Source organism: Vigna umbellata, chromosome 8 (genome assembly GCF_029865625.1).
Source record: "Vigna umbellata cultivar VRB3 chromosome 8, Vumbellata_1.0, whole genome shotgun sequence".
Classification (NCBI taxonomy): Eukaryota; Viridiplantae; Streptophyta; class Magnoliopsida; order Fabales; family Fabaceae; genus Vigna; species Vigna umbellata.
Genome location: NC_142172.1, coordinates 9,359,882 through 9,386,812, shown reverse-complemented (window position 1 = coordinate 9,386,812; position 26,931 = coordinate 9,359,882). Strand labels below are relative to the sequence as shown.

At 38.7% G+C, this 26,931-nt stretch overlaps 1 protein-coding gene across 1 annotated transcript; it reads left to right on the top strand.

The window, feature by feature from the left end:
• The first annotated feature begins 4,342 nt into the window (after positions 1-4,342).
• Positions 4,343-23,781, top strand: LOC148193994 (uncharacterized). The gene is made up of 2 exons (XM_088097084.1): positions 4,343-5,059; positions 18,379-23,781. Exons 1-2 carry the CDS (start codon positions 4,343-4,345, stop codon positions 23,779-23,781), a joined length of 6,120 nt encoding a protein of 2,039 aa, XP_087953210.1.
• Positions 23,782-26,931: the final 3,150 nt, after the last annotated feature.

The following is a 26,931-nucleotide window of genomic DNA, read 5'->3' as shown; positions in this document are numbered from 1 at the left end:
ACGTCGCCGAAGCACCTCTTCAAAATCTCGTCTCTTGCGGTTCAGATCCAGCACGCCTTCAAAGCAAAGAGAACCCCCAAATCAGGTTCGTCCATCAACCTTCGTCGCGCCATCTACTAGGAAGCCCACCATCATCGTCAAAGTCGAGGGCTAATGAAACACCCCCTCCGTGGTCGCTTCCTCCAGCACCCTCTTCTTCAACCACCCCTTCTTTCTCTCTCTCCACCAACTTCACCTTCTTCGTCACCAACACCACCACCTCCGCCAACCCCTTCTTCACTTTCTCCTTCACTAGTAAAAAATATGCTTTTTAACTCGCCTAATAGACTTCGGTCTAAGAACAACCGAAGCCTATCAGAAAGCGATGGAAATTTTGTAGTTTTGATGAATTTATATGCCTCGGTTCAGTGAGAACCGAAGCATATAGCACATATTACAGCCTATTAACTCGGTTAAAGGTGGAACTGAGGTCTGTGTTTTGGCGTATTGACTCGGTTAAAGGAGAACCAAGGCCTATTACCTCTCGCACATGACCTACTTTCGTATCTCCTTTTTCATTTTACACGAAACGCTTTTCTTTCCTCTCGCAGCAGAAGTAGAAACTCTCGCAGCAGAAGCAGAAACAAAAAGGGAAATCTCTCTTCTCCCACTTGGCAGCCACGGCGCGAGGAGGTTCTTTCCTCTATTGCAGTAGCTTGCGCTCCGGAGGGGAGGCGGGATGGTGGCCGGCGTCGAAAGTGAAGGGGAGGCGCGATGGTGGAGACGAGTACCGCGGCGGCGATGATGGGAGGCTCGTCGATCTAAGGCGTTTGGCGAGCATAGAAGATGGTGCCTTAGAGATGATGGGAGGTTCGTCGATCTAAGAGTTGAACGAATAGCGGTGGTTTCTGTGGAGGCGAGGTAGCGGCGAGACCGTAGCGAGGCTGCGGCGAGACGGCAGCGAGGTCGCGGCAAGGCCGCAGCGAGGTGGCGGCGAGGTCGTGGCGAGGTCGTGGCAAGGGCGTCCTGCAGCGGTGGCGTTTCTGCGAGAAGGGGAGGCATCAACCTTCATCTTTTCTTCTCTCTGTTCTGGTTTGGCCTTGTAGGAGCCTCTATGTTCTGGTTTGTTAGGCTAGTGTAGTTGTTGTTGGAGTGCTTGCTTCTAAGATTTGCTTCTAAGATTTGGTTTTGTATTTTTGAGATTTGGTTCTCTGAAAGGGAAGGAAAATTCAATAACCCTTTTGCTTGGACCGTGGACTGTTTTGTTTTGCTTGAACTGTGGACTGTTTTGCTTGAACTGTGCTTGAACTATGGACTGTTTTGCTTGAACTGTGGACTGTGGACTGTGGACTGTGCAAGGAAGAGGGAGAAGTGGACTGTGCATACCGGAAAAAAAAACACGCTATTGCCTCGGTTATCTAAGAACCGGGGCATAATCCGATATCGTTTTAACCCGGTTCAGAACCGAGGCATAAAGTCATCCCCTTTTTACCTCGTTCGTATATGCCTCGGTTGCAGAACTGATGCCTATAAGCAAAATTAACCGATGCTATTTCCCCTTCCTGCACTAGTGTCATACCCCTCTATTTCGTTATGTAGTTCATACCCCTCTATTTCACATGAGTAAAGTTTTAAATATTTCAAAATTTTATCACAATCACTCATGACATCTTAAAATATTAGATATTACAGTTATGCTTACAAAATGTGAAATTGTTCATTATCTAATAATGGTTACACTCATGACATTTTCAGTGACCATTATATTCTACAAAGACTCCAGAAAGCAGTTCAAATGCTTCAAGCCTCCAACTTCAAAATACTTATCATCTCCTAATCGAACAAAGATTGTGTTTTTAAAAGATAATGTGATTTTCAAGTCAGTCAGGTGCATTAGAAGGTATTAAATATGGTAATTAATAAACATAAAATAGTTATCTCTTAAACTATTATATTTTTATATTATTATTTATGAGTTTTTAACGAGTCTAGTTCGTATGGCTAATTACCTGAATCAGTATTTAATTAAAAATGAAAGTTATCTTGGTCAATATATAATTGGTCATGTCATCATGATATATTCTTATTATACCATAAAAAAAAATAAGTATATCTAGACACAAAAGGAAGACATGTATTCAGACACATGTAATACATATATAAACAAATTTTTTTACCATTTATTCTTGACTTACATTAAATTAAAACGATTCACTATTTCCTCTGATCATGTGTCATTCAATTATATTTTATCATTTTGTTGTATCGCTGTAAATGAATAATTGAAAAGTAGTGAGTGTGTAACCTACTCTCTTCTTTTTTTCTTGTGAAGAGATGAAATAGCATTGAACTTGAAGCAACACTCAAGAATAAATAATTGGAATAAAGAAGGAGACAAGATCATTGAAATAAGTTTCACATGGCAAGTGGTAGCTGTTATTTGACTTGTGAGGAATGAAGAAGGTGGAAGCTAATTAAGGTAGCAAAACAAAAATGTTACAAACCTCAAAACACAGCACAAATTTGACTATAAAGTAAATCCTGAGTGATCGTGTGCCACATGGAACATGCGTGTGTGAAGAGAGAGTGAGATATTGTTACTATGCATTCTAATTTTTACATAATTAATACAATAAACTAAGTTTATAGATACTCCGTTCTCTAAAAGTTTTATATGATCTAAAAGTTGATATAATTTATAAATATTATCTCCTGAATTTTAATTTATTAAGACACATTTTTAAAGCAAAAGTAGAGCCAGTTAAAACAGTGATTGGCCTATGGATTATATATACCAATATAATGAATGTAATTTAAAAAATAATTTAGATTAAATTTCATTATATTTGGTTTCAATCCTCAATATGTTTTTTTTTAAATAGAAGTAAATAATTACACTATTTTATTACTTTTTAAGACTTTTTTAGTGAAGCTAACCCTTATATCATTTAATCTAAAAGTTGAGATAATTTATAAATATCATCTCCTGAATTTTAATTTATTAAGACGCATTTTAAAGAAAAAGTAGAGCCAATTTAAAATAGTGATTTTCTTTTGGATTATATATAGAAATATATAATATAATGAGTTTAATTAAAAATAATAATTTAGATTAAATTTCATTGTATTTTGTTTCAATCCTCAATATGTTTTTTGAAATAGAAATAAATAATTACTCTATTTTAATACTTTTTAAGATTTTTTTTAGTGAAGCTAACCCTTATTATTTAAATTTTTATGAATAATCACGATGATAATTTAATATGCCTGATTCAATTGTTGGGAAAACTTAATTTTGATGAAAAGATATTAAAGTACTATTTTAATATATTTGACATTTGATCACACACATGCCGACATGCATGCGTGTGGTGAATGGAAAGTATGTTTTCAATTTAAAAATAAAGTGTTAGATAAATAGTACCATTTTCATTAAAAACACAATTACAAAAAAAAAGTGTTTAAGTAAAATAATTCTATATAATTGAGTTATATACTAACAAATCTATCACTAACAATTATTATGTTAAAATATCTTTAACATATTATTGCCTAAATTATTTTGTTAAACCATTTTTACATTTTTACATAATACTTAAAATGACTTTTACAAACTAATCATCTCTTAATAATTAATTTTTTTCTAAATTTGAAAACCCAACAATAAATATTATAATATACTATAATCAAATTTACATTTTTTAAAAATTGATTTTTTTTCATTGAATATGACTTTATATATATATATATATATATATATATATATATATATATATATATATATATATATAGACACACACACTATAAATGTAATTTTTTTCATATTAATATCTAATTATAAAAAGTTATAAAACAATAGATTAATCTAATTTCATTACGTGTATTTTATTCAATATGATTTAAATTTTTATTTCCATTTTCAGCACCTAGATTTGAATATATTTTTAGAAGTGCGGGTCACGTCACTAATACAAGGAAGGGCATTCGCACCGGTTAATTTTAATCATTCGCACCGGTTTTTGAACCGCAGCGTATTCAGGCGAGACAAAAAATTGTAGACTTTTTGTTTCGGTTATGGACCGAGTTATTTTGTCTGCCTCTACTGCCTCGGGTAGAACTTGAACCGAGGCAGTAAGATCTTTTTTTTTATTTTGATTTCAATTCCAGATTCTAATTTCAAACACCCAAAACTGAAAAACCTTAAAAGATGAACAAGACCCCTCTACAATCCGAAGACATCCGAAGACATAACCAAGCTTTTTCATAAACTCAGATAACAAATTGTTTCACAAACAAACTCAGATAACAAATTGTTTCACAAACTCAGATAACACACTCAGATAACAAAACTGAAATGAGATGAATGGCTGAAACCCTAACAAAAATCCCAAATCTGAAAAACCTAATTCTCCAATTCTGCATTTCAGAAACCCTAAAATCCCTCCACTGTCGCTTCCTCGCAACGCGCCACCGCCACTGCCGCGCCTCACCGCTACCAGACGCGACCCCGCCGCGCCGTGAACTGCCAACGTCCTCGCGCAGTCGTCTCCATCGAAGACCTCACCACGCCGCGCCTCGCCGCTACCATACGCGACCTCGCAGCGCCGCGCCTCACCACTATCAGACGCGACCTCGCCGCACCGTGCCTCGCCTCGCCGCACCGCGCCTCGCCTCGCCGCTATCAGACGCGTCCTCGCCGCGCCTCGCCTCGCTGCTATCAGACGCGTTCTCGCCGCGCCTCGCCTCCCCGCTATCAGACGCGTTCTCGCCGCGCCTCGCCTCGTCGCTATCAGACCCGTCCTCGCCGTGCCTCGCCTCGCCGCGCCTCGCCTCGCCTCCCCGCGTCTCGTCGCGTCTTCGCTGGCCACTCACCTCCATCACAACACTCTCCTGTACTCTGGTCTGCGTTCAAGGGAAGAAGAGAAAGGAATATGCGTTCAAGAAGAAGAGAAAGGGAAGAAGAGAAAGGGCAGATCTGAAACTGAAAATAAAGCTGATCCCTTTATTAGGTCACGGGTCTGGACTGCCTATTGTGCCTCGGTTCAAAATATATCCGAGATTATATAATGATACTGCTTCGGTTATTCAGTTTAACCGGTGCCTATTATATCAGAAAATAAAAAAAAAAATAAAAACTATAATGGCAATTTTGAAAATATATTGAACCTTTATGCCTCGGTTTTTGACTTAACCGAGGTAGTAGATATCTGGCGTTTCGGGTTTTTTTAAACCGAGGCATATAACTTCCATAAAACTACGAAAATGCCACCGTGCTTTTATACGCTTCGGTTCTAGTAAAACCGAGGCGTATATAGCGTGTTAAAATGACGTTTTTTTACTAGTGCGTAAACTAGTTACATAAATTAGAATAATTATAAAATAAAAAAAAAGAATATTTTTGGTTGTTATTTTAACAAATTCTTTCACAAGAGTATTTTGAAAAGAAAATATTAGCATCTCATCCTTTTCAATTTATAATTTTCAACATTTTTACTTATACCATCAATTTTAATTTATTTTCTTTTAAAAAACATATCAATAACGTTATAATTTCTTAAATTTAAAGCATGTTTTGTATATTAAAAAATAACCATTTCTTATAAATTAACTTTTACATTTCACATTTATTTATCATACAAGTTAGTATATATGAAATGTACTTTCTATAATATTAGTTAATTAGATATGTGATTAAATAGTTAAATTAATATATTTAGATGAAACACTTAAATAATCTAATACAAAATTTAAAAGCCGAAAAAGTGGTGATTGAGACAAATACCAAACTTTGTGTCAAACACATAGATAGTATAATATAGTCACGTAGATAGACCTGCATTTACTAAATCCATATTTCTTTGTCTATGATTTTGTACATTATCTTCCAAATGTCTTACCTATTAATTGTCGACATTAGGTTTGTCAAAATTCACAAGCACAGTGTTTCAAACCTGTCTTATCTCATTATTGTCATTTTCCTTCAAATTAATTTTGATCATCCAGGGTTTTAAAAACCCGTATTTGATGGGTTTTAATATAGCTTGACTTATTTTTCATATCTTTTAATTTAAATTAAACTTCATAATATTTTTAAATTCATATTTAAATTATGATTATAAATAGGGCTATTCAATATAAATATTTATTATATATAATTCAAATTAGTAATAAATAGTTATTTTTCAAATTATAGTTTATATTTAAAATTACTAAGCCGTTATGTAAACAAATCCAATTTAAAAATAAAATGAAAAGGAAAAACTAAAAGAAATAAAAAAAATTCCCAAAGATTTCTATCTCGTTAAAGAAAAATTATGAAGTACTCTAATTCAAAATTTAAAATGATTTTTACATATAATATTGGTATAAATTAATTATGACTAAATTTTTAATTTAATATAAATATTTTTATTAAATCTATATCAATATTTTAGTTTGCGTAATACTTATTTATCAAACTAAAATTGTAATATATATATATATATATATATATATATATATATATATATAATTATAAATATTTCATTTCATTTTGATTTACTCATCAAATATGTATCTTTTACAAAATAGGAATTGATTTCTTTAAAGACGGAACATATGAAACAAAATTAGTAATATAAACTATTTATTAGTTAACATTAAATCAGGCATGAATCATATGTTACAAGATGTATTACAATATCAATATTTTTCCCCACAAAGATTATTTGCTTAATGCAAAACTAGCTGAGTTTTTTTTTTCTCTCTCTTGTCAATAGTGCACGAATTTACCTTATTAAATGACAAACCTTCTAGATATTAAAAGCATAATTTTTTATAGAAATTAAAAAAAAAATGTACTATTATCCTAACAACATTCACTTATTGCAAAGTTTCGGATCTCTAAATGTTTTTGATTATACAATCTACTTTAGGGACAATGCATGGGTTCACATCAACATAATTTATGCTATAACAGTATATTATGTGAATCATTTAATATATGATAAACCAACTGAACCATTGACTAATTTAGATTTATGAGTAAGGTATACATTAAACAATGGGGACAGAGTCACAATGATGGCATTTGACTAATATGAAAGTAGAACATTTTGTGTTCATATATGAACCTTCTCAGAACATATATATTAGGCTAAGATCAAATGCAAATTATGTGATATATAGTTATTGGCACAAAAAAGTTGGTTCATGCATGCATGCAGGTACCTAATAGTAGTTATTGTTTGGGTGATACGTCCTTTCTCTGTAGAAAGAAGAAACATATCCTTCCAATCTTTCAAAGTAATCGATGACAGTTGATAGATTGTACCTTCCGTAACAAAGTATTAAATTTTATTCGATATATTTCAAATTAATTGCATGCATTTTTGCAGCTGGACTGTTAAAGTTTCTTATCAAAACATTTATAAAACGACTTACTTTATTAAAATGGTTTAAAAAACAAATTTATCTCTTTTGATGACGTATTTTTTATACACTTATTACGTATAGTGCATATATATATATATATATATATATATATATCTATATATATATATATATATATATATATATTCATATTTAATCAGATAAATTATTTATAATAATTTAAAGAGTTAAATATATTTTTACTCTTTCAATTTTGACGTGAAATTGAAATTTGTTTATATTTAAAATTTTGATATATTTTGGTCTTATAATTTTAAAAATAAACAAACATAGTTTTTTTTAACCTAATGACATTAAATTTATTTAACGTGCCAAACATGTTTTCCAGTTAAAACTAAAGTGGAAATATAACAAATGTGTAAACAACTTAAATATTATTATAAAACGCTCAAAAAATTTAACTTAATTGAATTAAAATAATTATATATTCATTCTTTTTTAAACTTTAGGGACCAAAATATATTAAAATTTTAGACAAAAACGAATTTTAATTTAACGTAAAAATTTAAAGACTAAAAATATATTTAACAATAATTTTATAAAAAACTTAAAAATTATTAGCTAAAATAATACTTTTTTTCTTAATTTATTTAAGCATTTTAATTAGGTTTAATTGTGTGTAGTTTAAACTTTATAAAATCCACTTTATACATATTTTAACGAAAAGTAGTATTATTTATATAATTTTTAATTATTATACAATTTACATAATGTTGTGTGAATACTTTGACTATAAGAGTAGAGATTTTGTCCATAATAAAATGATGACTTTTACATGTTGTATTCACCTTTGTGTGAAACACGATAACCCTGCTTAGTTAACTGACACATCTATATTGGAGGAATTTATGTAGACTTTCTTCAAATTGTTTTGTAAGACAAAGTGTATATTTGACCGCAGATGGTGTCGGCTAGTAAGATATCATTCTACATTAATGTACAATTCACATTTGGCATCTTTATAAAATACACGAATTAGACACAATTTTCACAAAAAAAAGTATATTAAAATATTACAAATCGGTAAAGATTTTAAAGTATATAATATTTATATTTTATTATGTATTAATTATTTTATATGTATCCTTTATGTGAGTATAAGAGGTATTATTGTAGGCATATCAATTTTTTAAATGTTCAGTGGTTAAATTTGGCTTTATGAGAATATTTAAGACTTATAATTGTGAGATCGAGTTGAACTTTTATAAAACGACATGTATTAAAGAAGAATACAATGAACATGAATAGTTATCAAGGATTCTAAGATAATATTACGTAAACAACAAGATATTACTTGTGAAACTCTGGAAGTTAAAGTGAATTAAAAAGGCAAAATATAGAAAATGGATTCTTTGCTGTAAGGAAATATTCAAATGATGAAAAAAATTGAAGAAAAATCCAAAAATATAAGAGGTCACAAATTATTAATGGTCAATATCTAGTACTAAAATAGATTTGGTATTGGTTATTTTAAGGATTATTTTTATTCTACAACCAAAGCATATTAAGATGAAGTAAAACATGAAGACTTTAGACTTCAATTCTTAACCGAAACATATTCTTTAAATATAAGTTTCGATTTTGGAAGAACGGGAGTCTATATGTGACGTAAAAAAAATTAAACATTAAACAGACCAAAATAAATGTAAGATACTTGATGAACTTGTGACGAGGACCAAAACACGTCACTATGTGTCTCCTCGTTGCGAATAAACATCAAACAGATCAAAACAAATGCAATAAAGAGGAAAATGAACCTTGAAACAATAAAAGGTGATTTATGACGACCAAGAATGGAAATGGGGAAGAGAGGAGAACAAGATATTTCACAAGAAAACGAGATGAGAACAAGACGTTTCACAATAGAGAAGAGCTTTGCATAGAGAGGAGACCACCAATGGAGAAGTAACTTTCAAAAATGGTAAAAGATCTTAGGGAGCCCGCGTAGCAACCAAATATACCAACAAGTATATTGGGTAGTTTGTAGTATAACAAGTATCGTATCAACAGGAATTTGGTAGAAAATGCAATGTTCTAACTAGCTTGAAATGTATAAAACATATTTGTTTCATGAAAATAAATTAAAAGATGTTGGAAAATAGTTTGAATTATAAACATGTGACTTTTAGATGATTAAATCGTGTTTCACAAGAAAACGAGATGAGAACAAGATGTTTCACAATAGAGAAGAGCTTTGCATAGAGAGGAGACCACCAATGGAGAAGTAACTTTCAAAAATGGTAAAAGATCTTAGGGAGCCCGCGTAGCAACCAAATATACCAACAAGTATATTGGGTAGTTTGTAGTATAACAAGTATCGTATCAACAGGAATTTGGTAGAAAATGCAATGTTCTAACTAGCTTGAAATGTATAAAACATATTTGTTTCATGAAAATAAATTAAAAGATGTTGGAAAATAGTTTGAATTATAAACATGTGACTTTTAGATGATTAAATCGTGTTTCACAAGAAAACGAGATGAGAACAAGATGTTTCACAATAGAGAAGAGCTTTGCATAGAGAGGAGACCACCAATGGAGAAGTAACTTTCAAAAATGGTAAAAGATCTTAGGGAGCCCGCGTAGCAACCAAATATACCAACAAGTATATTGGGTAGTTTGTAGTATAACAAGTATCGTATCAACAGGAATTTGGTAAAAATGCAATGTTCTAACTAGCTTGAAATGTATAAAACATATTTGTTTCATGAAAATAAAGTAAAAGATGTTGGAAAATAGTTTGAATTATAAACATGTGACTTTTAGATGATTAAATCGTGTTTCACGAGAAAACGAGATGAGAACAAGATGTTTCACAATAGAGAAGAGCTTTGCATAGAGAGGAGACCACCAATGGAGAAGTAACTTTCAAAAATGGTAAAAGATCTTAGGGAGCCCGCGTAGCAACCAAATATACCAACAAGTATATTTGGTAGTTTGTAGTATAACAAGTATCGTATCAACAGGAATTTGGTAGAAAATGCAATGTTCTAACTAGCTTGAAATGTATAAAACATATTTGTTTCATGAAAATAAAGTAAAAGATGTTGGAAAATAGTTTGAATTATAAACATGTGACTTTTAGATGATTAAATCGTGTTGAAGTTTGACTCTACCACTTTGTCCCTCTTTTGTATCATATTTATGTTAAACATGATACAGCAAATAAGAAAGTGTTGAGAGTTCTCTTTAAATATAACTCTAGGTTCATTCTTGGCACCTAGAGTCTAGGATCACCAAACTTTAGTATGATTTCCCAATGATTACTTGAATTGATCACCTGCATTAAGATCATGACCCTATATCCAATTGCAACTTTAGATCTATTCCTAGCATCTAAAAGCATACAGGAGAGTTGAGTGAACCACAACTTGAAACTAGCTTTTACTTAATCCCAAGTCAGTGAAATACGATAAGGGATCACTTCATCCAACAACAAGCATAAATCAATTAATAAACATGTGATCAAAAGCAAACATTCTGAAATAAAAATAATACTAAATACAAGAGAGTTTCAAAGTGGTTTGCATCTCACTTTAACACCTAGGAGACTTAATTCCTCACAATGGATGGAAAGAAGTTAATACATGGAAGAAACTCTATCTCCTAGTGCTTTTATGATGTTGTTTAAAATGCAGAGGAAGTGTGTGAGAAGGCTCTCTAAAGTCTCTCTCTAAAACTCTCTAAAGGAGTCTCTCAAAAGTTCTCAAAAAAACTCTATATAAAACAAAGTTGAAATCTTATTTATATAGACTTTGATAGTATGGCTTTAGCCGTGGCTTCCATGGCTTCAACCGTGAGGTTTCCTCCCAAGGTGGGTTTCCTCTATGGCTTAAGCTTTGTATTTCTAGGTTGGAGCCTCTTGAGATTACTTCTAGGTGAAAGATTTCTCATGACTTTAGCCCAGATTAAGGCTTGAGGTTTCCCTCAAAAAGGGGTTTTCTGATGTGGCTCAAGCCCTAAATTTCACACTATAGCCGTGCTGAAGTTAGTTTGTTGTATTTTGCTCATAATTTCTCTATTTTCTTTATATTTTCTCTTTGATTCTCTGACTTTATCAAACCTACAAAACAAGTAAAGTCGGGGTGATTAACAGAAATATTTAATAGAACCAAAACAAGATAAATGTCAAATTATCATCAAAACTAACTCTATTGGGAATTTATCAAGAGTAGTTAAAATAGAGATAGTGACACAATGTTGTGGTCGAGAAGTAAGTTTTCTAGAAATTTAACCCTAAATAGAAGAATAAGCTTCAGTTGTTTAAAGAACAAAGACTATAGTTGTGTAAATATTTGCAAAAATGCCACTAGTGACAGTTTTGAAGAAAAATGTCACTAGTGTGTGTTTCATTATTTATCATTTGGTATCTAGATCATACGATTTCAAGCATAATTTATTTTAATAATAAACATTATTAACATAGTGTGTGTGTGTGTGTGTGTGTGCATTCTGATGTTAAAGGTACCAAAACAGTGAACAAGTTTTGAAATGCGAACATGAGATCATGTGTATGAAAGATAAAAATCTCCAAATCTGATGCAAAATATGTTAGTAATTCAATCTTTAATTGTTTTTTTTCACAAAAGTATTATTGATAATTATGTTTTGGTCTCTAAATTTTGTGGCAAACTTTCTCTTTCGATGATTGATTCACTAATTCATGATCAACATTGCTTTATGTGCTTATCATTTTCTGGGTAACCTTAACTGATTAAATGTTGTTAATTTATGCATATCATGTGCTAGTTAAATTCACTTTTGGTTGCCAATAGTTTGAGTTACCTTTCTTTGATTTTTATATTCATATGTTTGTGAAATTTTATATACATAACTTTTAGTATTACTTGATTTGATTTTGGTTCATTTAAATTTTTAATTATCTTAAATTGAGTTTATTTATTGACTCTAAATAAAGAATTAAGTGTTAAATTTATGTAGATAAATTGCTAATATAGTGTTTAAGTTTTCAACCACAAAGGCTCACATAAAGTGAAATAAAAATATCTTGATTAAAACTAAATAACATTGGCGGAAAAGCACATGAATCAAAGTTCCATGAATGCTTACATCCTTAAATACATGCAATATTTGATTATTTGATCATGAGTTTGACAAATTAATTTTAGCATCGTGGTTGTCTTGATCTTATTTTCTTAAGAAATTTTGACTTGATGAGCTTGAAGATGAGGTAGATTTTGTTGATAGGCATTTAGTCATTAAAGCTTATCATGAACTTCTATCTAACTTATCTCTTCTCTCTTAATTTGTTTTTAATTCTAAGAGAGAGTTCAATTTTTTTTTTCTGAATGGATTGAAACTTTAATGACTCATTAAAAAAATATGTTAGACACAAACAAATATTAAACAATGAGCTTAAGATCTGGAAGGAGAATTATAAAAATCCTAATTCTAATTTTGAAAATAAAGAAAAGAAGACATTAAGATTAGATGATCTAATAAACCTCATTAAGCGGTTTGATAACACCATTGTGTGATTTTGATTATAACAAAACACTATTGGGTAATGAAAATCAATGATGCTATTTGACTAACATGTGTAATATGCAGTCAAAGTTCATCAAGAGAAAAGATTTGTTTTTCCAACATTAGCCAACTACTGGACCTCATCTAATATCTCTTTAGATATCATCTAATATATAGTTTGTAGTGTTAGAAAAAAATATTAAAGCCATAATGATAAATGGATTAAGAACCAAGTTAAAATGAATCTTAATGAATAATGTATCAATTTGTAAGACCCTTGGGAATAGCTAGAGGTAGAACAAATGAGTCAAGAGTAGACGAGGTTCATGTCTATGTTGGTTAAACGAGTTTAATGTGGTTAGAAACCTCAATGTTATATGAGTGCTTGTTAGACGAGTGAACTATTAAATTATGTTTGTGCCTTAGGCGTTGTATGTGCATAAGAAGTTGTGTGTGCGTTAGACGTTATGAAGAAGGTTGCATGCATCGTGATTTATGTTCATCGTTGAACCCTTTCGATAAGGCTTTGTGTTAGTGCGATGTTTAGAATAGAAACTAGGAAAGACACGTGGCTATAGAGAAAATATATGGAGGGAGAATATGGCTTGACACTTTGATATCTTGTTGTCCTTTTTTAGGATAAAAGCTGACTCAGAGAGTAATATATTATTGTTTTGCTTTTTATTAAGAAATAGGTTCAAAGCACGCTAAAAAGGTACTATTTTGTACCCTTAGAAAGGTAATACATGACTATATTAGGTCAAGGGAAGCTTGGAGGCAAGCCTTATAGCTCTTACATTATCTTCTCTCGTTCTTGTTGAGTTGTTTCTTTTCTCTATAAGTCTTTCTTTCACCAGTGCTAGTTGTGCTTGTTGGGTAACAATGCACTAAAAGGTCTTAAGTGAGCAGAGGTTGTGTTGTGCTTGTAGTTGTATTGTTAGCTTGTGAGTATCTATGTTGTAAGATAAGGGAAGATAACAACAATTATATGTTTATGTTAAATGTTTTGTTTGGTGAAAATGGTTCCTTGACATGAATAAATGTGTTAGCATGCCTTGTATGTGTTGATATTATCATGTGGTGATTATAATGTTGATTGATGATGAAATGAAGAACATATAAATACATGTGATATTGGGGTTAAGCATGAAAATATATGATAACATGATGACACATGGACGAGAATGTATGGTTATATTAAGAGCATGGTGGTGTTTGTGTGAGATTATGAGTGCTATTTTATATGATGATATGAGAATGGTTGTGTTTCCCACTTTTTTCTTTAAGTTCAATATAATTCCTTTTATTAAATTCATAGTGACATGTTCCTACATTGAGAGGTAACATTCAGTGCTTGTATCGTAAATTATTTCAATAAGTTATCTTTGATAAATAACATATTATTCGTTGATTATATTTATATTATATGTTATTGTTGGAACACTTTTATAATTAATGTGACTTAATAGATTATTTAAAAAAAATCAAATTTAGAACATTCATGAGACAATATTGAAAAAAAAATTATAATAATAATACTATAAAAAATCTACTAAATCTAAAAATAAATAAATATTTTATATACATACGTTAATTAACTCGATAGATCAATAGTTAGCAAAACCTTATATAAAGTGAAATGGGCAAAAATAAGAAAAGAATAGAATAATAGAAACGAAGTCGTTCAACTATGGTGGGCGGGAAAAAGTGAAGAAAACGATACTTGTTTTCAGGACCACTGACACTGACCACTTCAGTCTGTGTTAGTGATACGTAGCAAGTGCAATTAGCGTTTACTTCTATTTGTCTGTTTTCCTACCCATTTTTTTATAAACCACTCATTTTTCTTATTAACAAATAATTGTATTCAAATAAGATATAAGTGATAATTTTTTTTATAATATGAGAAAATAAAATCAAATATTTGTACTCACTGGCTTCCATGGACTATTGTAGAAGATAATGACCCACTTAATATGTTAATTTAATATATATCTCCTTTGTTTTAATCTGGCTTAACTCTATTTACCACTCTGATACCTACTTAAAAAATGTTTAGAAAGAGATTGATATACGTGTAGATAACATACAATAATATAAGGTCTTATAAATCTTAATACCGTATTTTTCTATGTTGGACATATCATTATGATCGGATACTGATTTATATATAAAATATTATTTTATATTCCTACACAATCTTGGAAAACAATGTAAGCATAATAAGAAAAATAAAATAAAATAAAACATGATTAATTTAATTTTAGTTTCTATGGTAGGTTCAGTTAAATGTAGAAGTCGGGTATTATTAAAACTAACTACAAGAAATATTATTTATTTATTTATTTTGTAAATTATAAATATTGTTTTAATGAGTTTTAATATTGATTGAAATGGGAATTTGAGGCACGAGTAGAAGGAAAACAGAAAAGGTTAGAAAGTTGGAGTAGAACGCACGTTCACGAAAGTAAACGGTTTCATGTTTTCGTGTAGACTGGGTTGTTGAGGTGCTTTTCTTAACCAAAATCTTGACCAAATGGAGTGAATAGGAGAAAATACGAAAAATAAGGAACACATGTAATGAAAAAATACTTCATTTTATTTTTTTTAATTTTGACATTTAAGTTCTTCTATCTTATGTCTGTTCAATTTGTTGCCAACATTTTAAGCCTTTAGGTTTAAAGTTTCATTTCATTTATGATGAATTTAGCATTTCAATTTTTGATTCATGATGCTATAAATAATTCTTCTTGTATATGAATTTGAAATATTAAATGAATTGAAAGAGTTTCTAATATCTTGCTCCTTGGATGAAGTGATGATTCCGTAGAGATTTATCTTAGAATTTCTTTAAGTGACATGATAACCCCATCATCTCATAAGCATTTCTTTTCCATTTCACTTTTCATTCCTTTTTTACATCGTCAAATTTTTCATTTTATATCTTCATGTTTCATTGTAGTTTTTGTTTTGTTCATGTTCTTCTCTTGAATGTAATTAAGTTTTCATATTTATATATTTCATTTAGATTAAATTTATTTTTGTGGTGATTGGTATTCATTGAATTAATAATATTTAACTTTATTATATATATATATATATATATATATATATATATATATATATATTGTATTTAACGCATAAAATTTTTCATATGCAAATTAATTCGGAGATTTGTGTTTAGAATGCAACATAACTAAAATGCAATGAAATTGTAAGTGCTAGACCAAAGAAATTCAAAAACTGAAAATGCAATAAATTGGAAAGAATATTCAAGAAATGACAAATTCAATTTAAAGATTCGAGATTTACTCAATTTTTCTTATCATAATTTTCTTGTTTAGATTAATGTTTGAACAATTAACAAGATAAATTAATTAATTCAATTGAAAAATGTCATTGAATCAATAATATAAATTAAATCATATCTAATGTATTTTTAATAGTGAAATCAAAATTCAATTAATTTTTATTTGATTTCTAAAATTAAAACAATTAATATAAAAAAGTAAAAATATCAAAATAAGATAGATGAAAAACAAACTCGTTAAACAAACATAGTACAACAAAGAGAAACGACAACGGTTATTTTAGTTTATACACAACGGTTAATGAACCAAGGTATATCCAACCGAGATAAAAAAATGGTAGGTTTTTTGTCTTAGTTTCTATAACCATTATATCAGTCACATATTCAATCATTATCAAACACAGATGAAAAATGGAGAAGGGTTTGAAAAACTTACCACACGAAGACGAAATGACAAACAATAGTAAGGAGAAACGGTGGCGCATTGAGAAGGATACAGCGGGAGTGGCGTGAACGCCTAGTGACAGCGTGACAGTGATAAACAAAAGTGGTGGAGGCAACGAATGTCGTGCGCACAAGAGAGGATGCAGTTTGCGTAGAAGAGAGAAAGTGTTCGTGGAGAAGTAGTGGGTTATTGTTTTACGTTTCTGAAATTTTAACCCTGAAAAACGATATTACCTCTGTTAAGTGAAAAACCGAGGCAATAAGGGATTTACCGCCTTAGTTAGACTAACAATCGATGCCTAAACTATTCAAAAAAAATTCAAAATAAAATATTAAATGCCAATTTTGAAATTTTGTTCAGATTATAGGCCTCGTTTTGCGGTTAAATCGAGACAGAAAAATAATATGACATTGGTTCTGTTAGAACCGAAGCCATACGTGTTGACAAAAGGAATTTGAAATGTTCAATTCCAGAAAGGTCAGCTACTTGGTAAGACATATGACATCGATTCTGTGTGGAACTGAGACAATATAGTGTGTTCAGAATATGACAGTGTATAAGAGTCAATTTGCAGAGTTTTTCGCCTCGGTTACACAGAAACCCGAAGGAGTATATGACCTATTGCATTGGTTTTGCCTGCAACCGATGTCGTAAGGTCTGTCCAAGAGTATGTCAGTGAATTTGCAGAGGTTATAAAGGGATTTTGCAGGGTGTTTTTCCTCGGTGGTTAGAGAACCAAGACAGTATGTCCTTTTCAAAAAAGTTGTCAGGTGAAAAGTTTGTTTTGCAAATAGGGTAAGTGGGTTTAACAGGGTTTTAGGCTTCGGTTACTCAAAGAACCGAGGCAATATCTCCTTTAGGCTTTAGTTCCCGCTTAACCGAGATGTATAAGTTCGTTAAAACTACAAAAATGTCATCGCATTTGTTTAAGTTTTGATTTTTCAAAACCGAAACATATTGAACATGTTTAAAAGTTGTTTTTGCACTAGTTATAACACATCTCAATTCTTGATTTCATAAATTAAACTTTCAAAGAACTAGTTTTTCATTAATGAAAAACATAACATACAAAATAAAGAAAAAGATGAAGAGACAATTTTGTAAGAGAAAATATGTCCAAGAGACCAATTCGAAAACTGTATCTGCAAGGGCCGGACGCCGTACGGAAGGATCCATGTGAGCGGACGCCCAAGCTAATTGGGCGGATCTCCATACGGACGAGGCGGACGCCCATATCACATGGGCGGACACGACGAGCAAAACCGGACGCCGTACGGAAGAGCCCACATGGGCGGATCCCACGTGGGCGGATCCCACGTGGGCGGATCCCACGTGGGCGGATCCCACATGGGCGGATCCCCGCGGACACGACCAGCAAAACCGGACGCCGTACCAAAGAGCCCACATGGGCGGACCCCACATGGGCGGATCTCTGTGCGCGCGAGGCAGACGCCCATTTCACATGGGCGGACGTCCACGCCCGCCGAAACACTAATCAACATAATTTAAGGGAAAGTAGCCTGGTTTAAAGGTAAGTAGAAATTAGAAGCTATCGGGCCGTTTTGGGCCGTGATTAACTTTTCACTAATCCCAAGCCCATAGCGAAAACTATAAATACAGGTCCACGGTGAGTGGTAGATAGGTTACATTGAATGCACATTTATTGCTACTACTGAAAATAACCACTGCTCTGAAACTGACTTTGGCATCGGAGAATCTTTTGTAGGTCTCCACCCCTCCGGATCAAGAGGAGAGCCAAAGCGCCAGGAGTAGATCCGTCACGGAGACAAGACTACGGGAGGACTTGGAAGACTTGGAACCGCACAGCCCTACACATCCGAAACATTTGGCACCCACCGTGGGGCCGTGTGATTTCAAAAACTCAATGGTGACCACAAGAAACCAGGGCACGGACGACCCGGTGGAGATGATCCGCGCATTGCAGCAAAAAATGGAAGAGATGCAGCAGCGTCACGAGGACGAATTGGCCGCCGTAAAGGCCGACTACGAAGCCCGGATAGCCCAGGAGGTCGGGCGGATAGATGAAGGAAAGCAAAGGGAGGATAAGGAAAAGACGGTAGCGGAGGGAAGCCCCCCCACAGATACCGAGTATGATAGAACCTGGAGGCCTACCGGGTCCGAGGCGGAAGGAAGCAAGGCTAAATCGGTGCATGCAGAGAGCGCTGCCGATGACGGACGAATGATAGTGAAGCCGGAATCGTCGTCCACCTTGTTACTCCCGTTCACTCAGAACATCATGAATGTCCAAATTTCGGAGCAATTTATGGCTCCCCAATTCAAAATGTATAACGGAACAACGGACCCTGCCTCCCATATCCAGACGTTCTCGAACGCGATGGCGTTCCGAACAGGCAATGACGCCATCTGGTGCCGAGCGTTCTCGCTCTCATTGGAGGACGAGGCGTTGGAATGGTTCAACACCCTCCCCCCTAATTCGATAGAAAATTTCGCCGGGTTGAAACAGCTGTTCGTCAAACAATTTGCGGCCAGCAGCACTCAAGACCTGACCGTATTCGAATTAATGACCCTCAAGCAGGAGAAGGACGAGACCTTGCGGACGTTCATGGACAGATATCAGAAGACCGTCCGGCGAGTGAAAAGCCTGACACCGAAGCTCGCCCTTCACTACATCCTGCCGGCTCTTAAGCCGGGGCCGTTCAAGGATAGTGTCTGCAGGCGAGCACCCAAAACAATGGAGGAGCTGAGGGAAAGAGCAGCTGATGAAATAAGGGTAGAGGAGATGAAGTTCTCCTATAAAAAAGAAACTCAAGAAGCCAGGGGAGAGAGGGCGGACAGTAATAAACCCGCCAATTCTACGGGAAAAACGTTCGGCCCTAGGCCCCGGGAGCAGAAGAAAGGACCTCGCTTCCAACAATATACGCCCTTGAACGCCTCAAGGGAGAAAATTCTCCGAGAGGCCCTAAGTGCAGAACTGATAGTGGAGCATGAGGGGCTCCAAACTTCAAAGAACGCTGACCGGAGCAAACATTGCTCCTACCACAAAAACATGGGTCACAGCACCGAAGAATGCTGGACCCTCAAGGACAAAATAGAAGAACTCATCCGAGCGGGAAAGCTTAAGAAGTACGTCCGAGACGAGCGCCCATCGCAGTCAACCGAACGGTCTGCCCAGAGACCGGCCTACCGAAAGGATAAGCCGCGGAATCCCCGAGCGGAACGACCTCGCTCCGAAAGGCGCCCGAGCCGAAGTCGAAGCCGCAGTCGGGAACGCCCCTTGAGAGGACACATTAATACCATTTCCGGAGGATTCGCGGGAGGAGGGTCATCTTCTTCCGCCCGTAAACGCCACGTTCGGGCCCTCCAATCCGTCCATCTGGTTGACAAGCCGCGTCACTCCATGCCGCCCATCACCTTCTCGGACGAGGACTTTCACGCCCCTGATCCCGACCAGGACGACCCAATGGTCATAACGGCAGAAATAGCACGGTACGGGATAAGCAAAGTCCTGGTTGACCAAGGAAGTTCGGTCAACATCCTTTACTGGAAGACTTTCCTGCAAATGGATATCTCAGAAGATCTGATCGTTCCCTACGATTGGCAGATAGTAGGGTTCGCAGGAGAAAGAGTTGACACAAGGGGATATGTGGAGTTGAGGACGAGGTTGGGGACCGGACGGTCTAGTGAGGAGAAGAGGGTCCGGTATCTGCTGGTACAGGCCAACACCTCATACAACGTATTGCTCGGAAGGCCGTGCTTAAACGCTTTTGGAGCAATCGTCTCCACCCCCCACCTCACGATGAAATACCCCTCCGAGAAGGGGACTATCTGCACCGTCAGGGCGGACCAGAAGACGGCCCGGGAATGCTATGCAGCGGGACTAAGGCTGCATGTTCAACCGGTAAAGAGGCGGACGGCAGGTTCTGAGGTAGCCATGGCGGACCTCGACCCGAGGACCAATACCGAGGACCGCCTGGAACCCTTGGGAGAAACCCAACCTATCTTGATAGGGAGGGAGCCCGCCCAGACCACACTCATCGCCAGGGAGCTGGACCCTGAAACGGAAAAGGAGCTGAGGGCACTCCTTTGGAAGAACCGTGATCTTTTTGCGTGGACGGCAGCAGACATGCCGGGCATTCATCCTGCAGTGATGTGCCATAAACTCTCGCTGTTCCAGAACGCTCGCCCCGTGGCCCAGAAAAAGCGAAGAATGGGTGAAGAGAAGCGTAAAGCCGTGGCAGAGGAGGTGGAGAAGTTGAGGAGAGCGGGCTTTGTCCGGCCAGTCACTTACACCACCTGGCTAGCTAACGTGGTCATGGTGAAGAAGACCAACGGGAAATGGCGCATGTGCACTGATTACACGGATCTGAACAAAGCCTGCCCGAAGGATTCACACCCCTTACCCAGCATAGACGCCCTGGTGGACGGTGCCTCCGGACACCGAATATTGAGTTTCCTAGATGCATATTCTGGGTATAACCAAATACCCATGTACGGGCCAGACATTGAAAAGACAGCATTTATCACGGAGAAGGCTAACTTCTGTTACGAGGTTATGCCGTTCGGCCTGAAGAATGCGGGGGCAACCTATCAGCGCTTAATGGACAGAATATTCCGGGACCAGATAGGCCGGTGCATGGATGTTTATGTTGATGACATGGTGGTCCGGTCGGCGGACGGAGGAGGACACATCCAAGATCTCGAGGAGGTTTTCCGCCAAGTTAGGAAATTCGGCATGCGCCTAAACCCCGCAAAGTGTACGTTCGGGGTGGCAGCTGGAAAGTTCTTGGGCTTCATGCTGACATCCAGGGGAATCGAGGCCAACCCGGACAAGTGCGACGCGGTACTACAGATGCAGAGTCCAGCCACCATTAAGGAAGTGCAGAGATTAGTCGGACGCCTTACTGCTTTGTCTCGGTTCATCCCCAAGTTGGCGGAACGGATGAGGCCGGTACTACGCAAGTTGAAGAAAGGGGCCGGTCCGTCATGGGACGACGAGTGTGAGCGAGCATTCAAGGACGTCAAGGTCATCCTTAGCAACCCACCGGTCATGAACCGCCCGGTCTCAGGGGGAGATTTGCACATTTTCTTGGGAGTGTCCGAAACGGCCGTCAGCGCCGTATTAATGCAAGAGCGCCCTCAGGCGAGGCTAATCTACTTCGTGAGCCGGACGCTTTTGGATGCAGAAACCCGATACCAGCGGGTGGAGAAGGTAGCTGTGGCTTTATTGCACGCGTCCCGAAGGCTTCGTCCTTATTTTCAAAGCTATCAGGTGATAGTCCGGACAGATTTCCCAATCTCCAAGATCCTCAGAAAGCCGGACCTAGCGGGACGGATGGTAGGATGGGCGGTAGAACTCTCGGAGTTCGGTTTGCGCTACGAACCGAGGGGATCAATTAAAGGCCAACATTTGGCAGACTTCGCGGCCGAGTTACCCCCGTCCGGCCAGGATAACTGGAATTTGTATGTAGATGGAGCATCCGGCCGTACGATCAGCGGGGCCGGCATCGTACTTGAAGGCCCCAATGGATTCTTACTGGAACATTCATTAATATTCAAATTCAAAGTATCCAACAATCAAGCTGAGTACGAGGCTCTGGTGGCCGGCCTAGAATTGGCAAAGGACATGGGGGCGAGAAGGATAACCTGCCGGACTGACTCTGAGCTGGTAGTGGGCCAAATGAACGGCAACTTCCAAGTCAGAGAGGAGCGCCTCTTGCGGTACTACCAGCGAGCGACGGAACTCGCAAAAGCGTTCGATAAAGTCGACATACAGCACATTCCCAGAGAACAAAACACGAGGGCAGACATACTGTCTAAACTCAGTTCGGGAAGGGAGAAGGGACAGTTGACTACGGTCGTACGGCAGGTCCTACTCCAGCCCTCAGTAGAATGCTCGGCGATATCCCGGGGAGGACAAGACTGGCGCGCCGAAATCAGGGAGATCATGACCCGCCAAGATGAGGGGCGGACGGTAAGTCCGGGCGAAGCCAAGAAAGTGGCCCGTTATCTGGTCATAGGGGATGACTTGTACCGAAGAGGCTTCTCCTCCCCCCTCCTTAAATGCCTGGGGAACGAAGAGGCGCGCTATGTCATGGACGAACTTCACAATGGCGTCTGTGGCCTCCACACGGGTTGGAGGACGTTGAAAGCCCGGTTACTAAGAGCCGGATACTATTGGTCTACCATGGAGGCGGATACGAAAGCGTTCGTCCAGAAGTGCCTCAGTTGCCAAGCGCACGCCAACCACTCTCACCGACCACCGCACGCTCTGAATCCAATATCATCCCCTTGGCCGTTCGCCCAATGGGGAATGGACATCGTGGGACCGTTTCCGTTAGGGCGGGCGCAGAAGAAGTTTCTTTTGGTGGCGGTGGATTATTTCACCAAGTGGGTAGAGGCCGAGCCCCTGGCAACCATCACGGCCGCCCAGGTCCAGAAATTCTGTTGGAAGTTGATATGTCGCTTCGGCCTCCCCCGATCCATCATCACAGACAACGGCCGGCAGTTTATAGATAAAAAACTCGCCGAATTCTTCAAAGGATTGGGGATCAAGCACATTACCAGCTCCGTCGAACATCCCCAGACGAACGGTCAAGCCGAAGCAGTGAACAAAACCATAGTTTCGGAACTCAAGCGGCGTTTGGGAGAAAGGAAGGGAGCATGGGTGGACGAACTGCCCGAGGTCTTATGGGCCTATAGATGCACACCTCATGGAACCACAGGCGAAACCCCTTTCAACTTAACTTATGGTACTGATGCCATGTTGCCGGTTGAGCTGGGCGAACCGTCCTTAAGGCGAGAAGTCGAGGACCTGAACCTCAACGATCAAGAGTTGAGAATCGAATTGGACTCCCTGGACGAACGGCGTGACCGAGCGGCGCTGAGGGCCGAAGCTTGCAAACGAATGGTCGAGAGAAAATACAACTCCAAGGTCCGCCCAAGAAGTTTCCAAGAGGGGGATTTAGTATGGAGAAAAACGGGGGATGCCCGCCGAAACCCGGCGCACGGAAAACTCGCCGCCAAATGGGAGGGGCCGTTCAGGATAGTGGAAGCCCCGGGGAACGGAGCCTACAGGCTGGAACGCATGGACGGACGTCCCATCCCCAACACCTGGAACGCCACACATTTAAAGTTTTACTTTAGTTAATGTCAAATACTTGTTTCGATGTACCCCCATAATCAATGAATCAAGATATCTGTTTTCTCCCACAAAGCTAATGTCATCTTGTAGAAATGTAGTAACGAAGGATCGTCCGCCCTACCAAACTCCAAGCTGGCGAACGAGCGTTCCAAAGAGAACGACTCTCAGCTTGGTTGGGCGACGAAGTGAAGAGACGTCCGTCCTACCAAACTCCAAGCTGGCGAACGAGCGTTCCAAAGAGAACGACTCTCAGCTTGGTTGGGCGACGAAGTGAAGAGACGTCCGTCCTACCAAACTCCAAGCTGGCGAACGAGCGTTCCAAAGAGAACGACTCTCAGCTTGGTTGGGCGACGAAGTGAAGAGACGTCCGTCCTACCAAACTCCAAGCTGGCGAACGAGCGTTCCAAAGAGAACGACTCTCAGCTTGGTTGGGCGACGAAGTGAAGAGACGTCCGTCCTACCAAACTCCAAGCTGGCGAACGAGCGTTCCAAAGAGAACGACTCTCAGCTTGGTTGGGCGACGAAGTGAAAAGACGTCCGTCCTACCAAACTCCAAGCTGGCGAACGAGCATTCCAAAGAGAACGACTCTCAGCTTGGTTGGGCGACGAAGTGAAGAGACGTCCGCCCTACCAAACCCAAGCTGGCGAATGAGCGTTCCAAAGAGAACGACTCTCAGCTTGGTTGGGCGACGAAGTGAAGAGACGTCCGCCCTACCAAACCCAAGCTGGCGAACGAACGTTCCAAAGAGAACGACTCTCAGCTTGGTTGGGCGACGAAGTGAAGAGACGTCCGCCCTACCAAACCCAAGCTGGCGAACGGGCGTTCCAAAGAGAACGACTCTCAGCTTGGTTGGGCGACGAAGTGAAGTGACGTACGCCCTACCAAACCCAAGCCGGCGAACGAGCGTTCCAAAGAGAACGGTTCTCAGCTTGGTTGGGCGACGAAGCGAAAGGACGTCCGCCCTATCAAGCCCAAGTTGATGCAAGAACGTTCCAAAGAGAACGACTCAGCTTGGTTGGGGCGGGCCATGAAGCGAGAGTTAAACATCTAAAAGCTAAACGTCGACATCCGCCTGGGAAAAGGAGGCGTCATCCCACCCGGCCGGGCCGGTACTAAAGCAAGTTCTTTGTAGGAATAAAAGGCGCACAAAATATACGAAACAGGAAAAAGCAACTGTGTATTAATCAATGACGCTAAAACGCGCCAATTTACAAAAGGACCGCCCGGCCAACTTCTGGACAATCCGAGATGTTGGGCGGATGGTCACAAGATACACCAAAAAATTAAAAGAGAGTTCTAAACGTTTTTCCCGGCTGCAGCCTCTACAGTCGGCCCGTCTTCTTCAACAGTATTCAGATCCACAAGGACGCCGTCGAAAACGTCCTTCTCTATATCCACGCCCAGAGAAAACGGATCCTGGATGCCCGCCAGCAGAGTTACCTGACGAAGGGCTTTGTTGAACCCTTCCTCGTGTTCGAACATAATGGTCGACTCCAACTCGGCAATCTGCTCCTTGGCCTTAGTAACTTCAACAGTGAGCTCCTCGTTGGTCTTGGCACGATCCGTTTCGACCTCCTTTAGGCGGGCTACCTCCGCCTTCAGCTGGCGACCTTCCTCCGCCAAGCGCTCCTGTTCGGCCTGGGCGGTTGCCAAACTTTCGGCGGCCTCCCTCTTGGCCTCCTCAAGATCGGCTTCTAACTGCTCGATCTTCTTATCATATTCATCCTGGTTAAGGACCATCTGCTCCAAGGTCAACTGAAGGGAGGCTGCGTTTTTCTTCTCCTTGTCGAGCTCGGCCCGGACCTCCGCCACGCCAGGGCGGTCAGCAAACTTTCTTAGGTACCAGGCTAGAGCGGAGGTCCGGGTGGACATCTCTAACATGGCGTTGGTTAACTCCAGCTCGGACAAGGGTTCAATGAGCGCCCGCTGAGAGGAGCTCATGTGGAATTTCGCCCGGTCGCTCATGCTGAACTCCGGGCTGAAAACGCCGCCAGGTAGGGGGACGGCCAATACCCTCTCCCGCTCTTTCTCTTTGCCCTTGTCCTTCCGGGCTTTCTTGGAAGCTGACCGAGACGAAGAGCCCTCTTTGTCTTGGCGTCCCTCAGCAGTAGGATCTTTTCTCTTTCGAGTAGGATCCGCGGAAGTCATGGCCGCCCCAGACGTTGGACCTACTTGGACGGCCGCCAGCTCAGGTTGATGCTCCCGGATTCTAACCTTCACGCCTGAACCCCCGGCCTTACCAGCGGGGTGGACCCGTCCAGTAGGAGCGCCGGCAGGAGGAGGGCGCGGCACTGCTGGAGCACCGGTTGGCCGGGCCGTCGACGAGCTGGCACCGGACTTCTTCCTGACGGTGAGGAAGTTGGATTTGCGGGGGCCCGGGGTCGTCATCAGTTCTGTAAAAAACAAAGAAATTCAGAAAAATTAACGTCAGTATGCGAAAAACGAGCACACCTAATGTGACAAGACCATACCGAACGCCTTTGGTCCACAATCCTCAAGACTAAGGCATTCAACCAAGTGGCGGGCGGAGATCCGGCGAGGGAGGGTGTTAATGGTGCGCACGGCCTCTCGGTCGGGTGCTGACAAATCCCCGATGGAAGTCGCCCGTATTCGTCGAGGGTCTTTCGTCCAATAGAAGGGGAACAGCGGCCTCCCTTCACCATCGGAAAATTCATGGAGGCCGTCCTTGTCAACGATTATTTTAAAATAATGTTGCTTGAAATTTTTAAAGGAATCGGAGAAGGGGCGGAATAGGGTCCTGTCCCGCACCGAGTTAAAGGATACCCAACCGCCAGAAGAAGAAGGGCGGACTTCGAAATAGTAAAAGAAAACTGGGATGGTGGGAGTGACACCAACTGCTGAACACATCGCCACAAACGCCTGTACAGCCGCCCACGAATTGGGATGCAGCTGCGTCGGAGCCACATTAGCTTCCCGAAGAACGGCCATTTGAAAATTAGTAAAGGGCACCCGGACGAAAAGATGGGTGAAGAAGGTCACGTACATGAAGAAGAAATCATAAGGACTAGACCGCCCATCATGAAAGACCCTTTCGTTCAACAAAGTCACCCCAGCACGAATTAACCTCGAATCCTCCATATCCCGTACGATATGGGTATGGCGGATCCGCCATTCCAAATCCTTGCTGTAAGCAT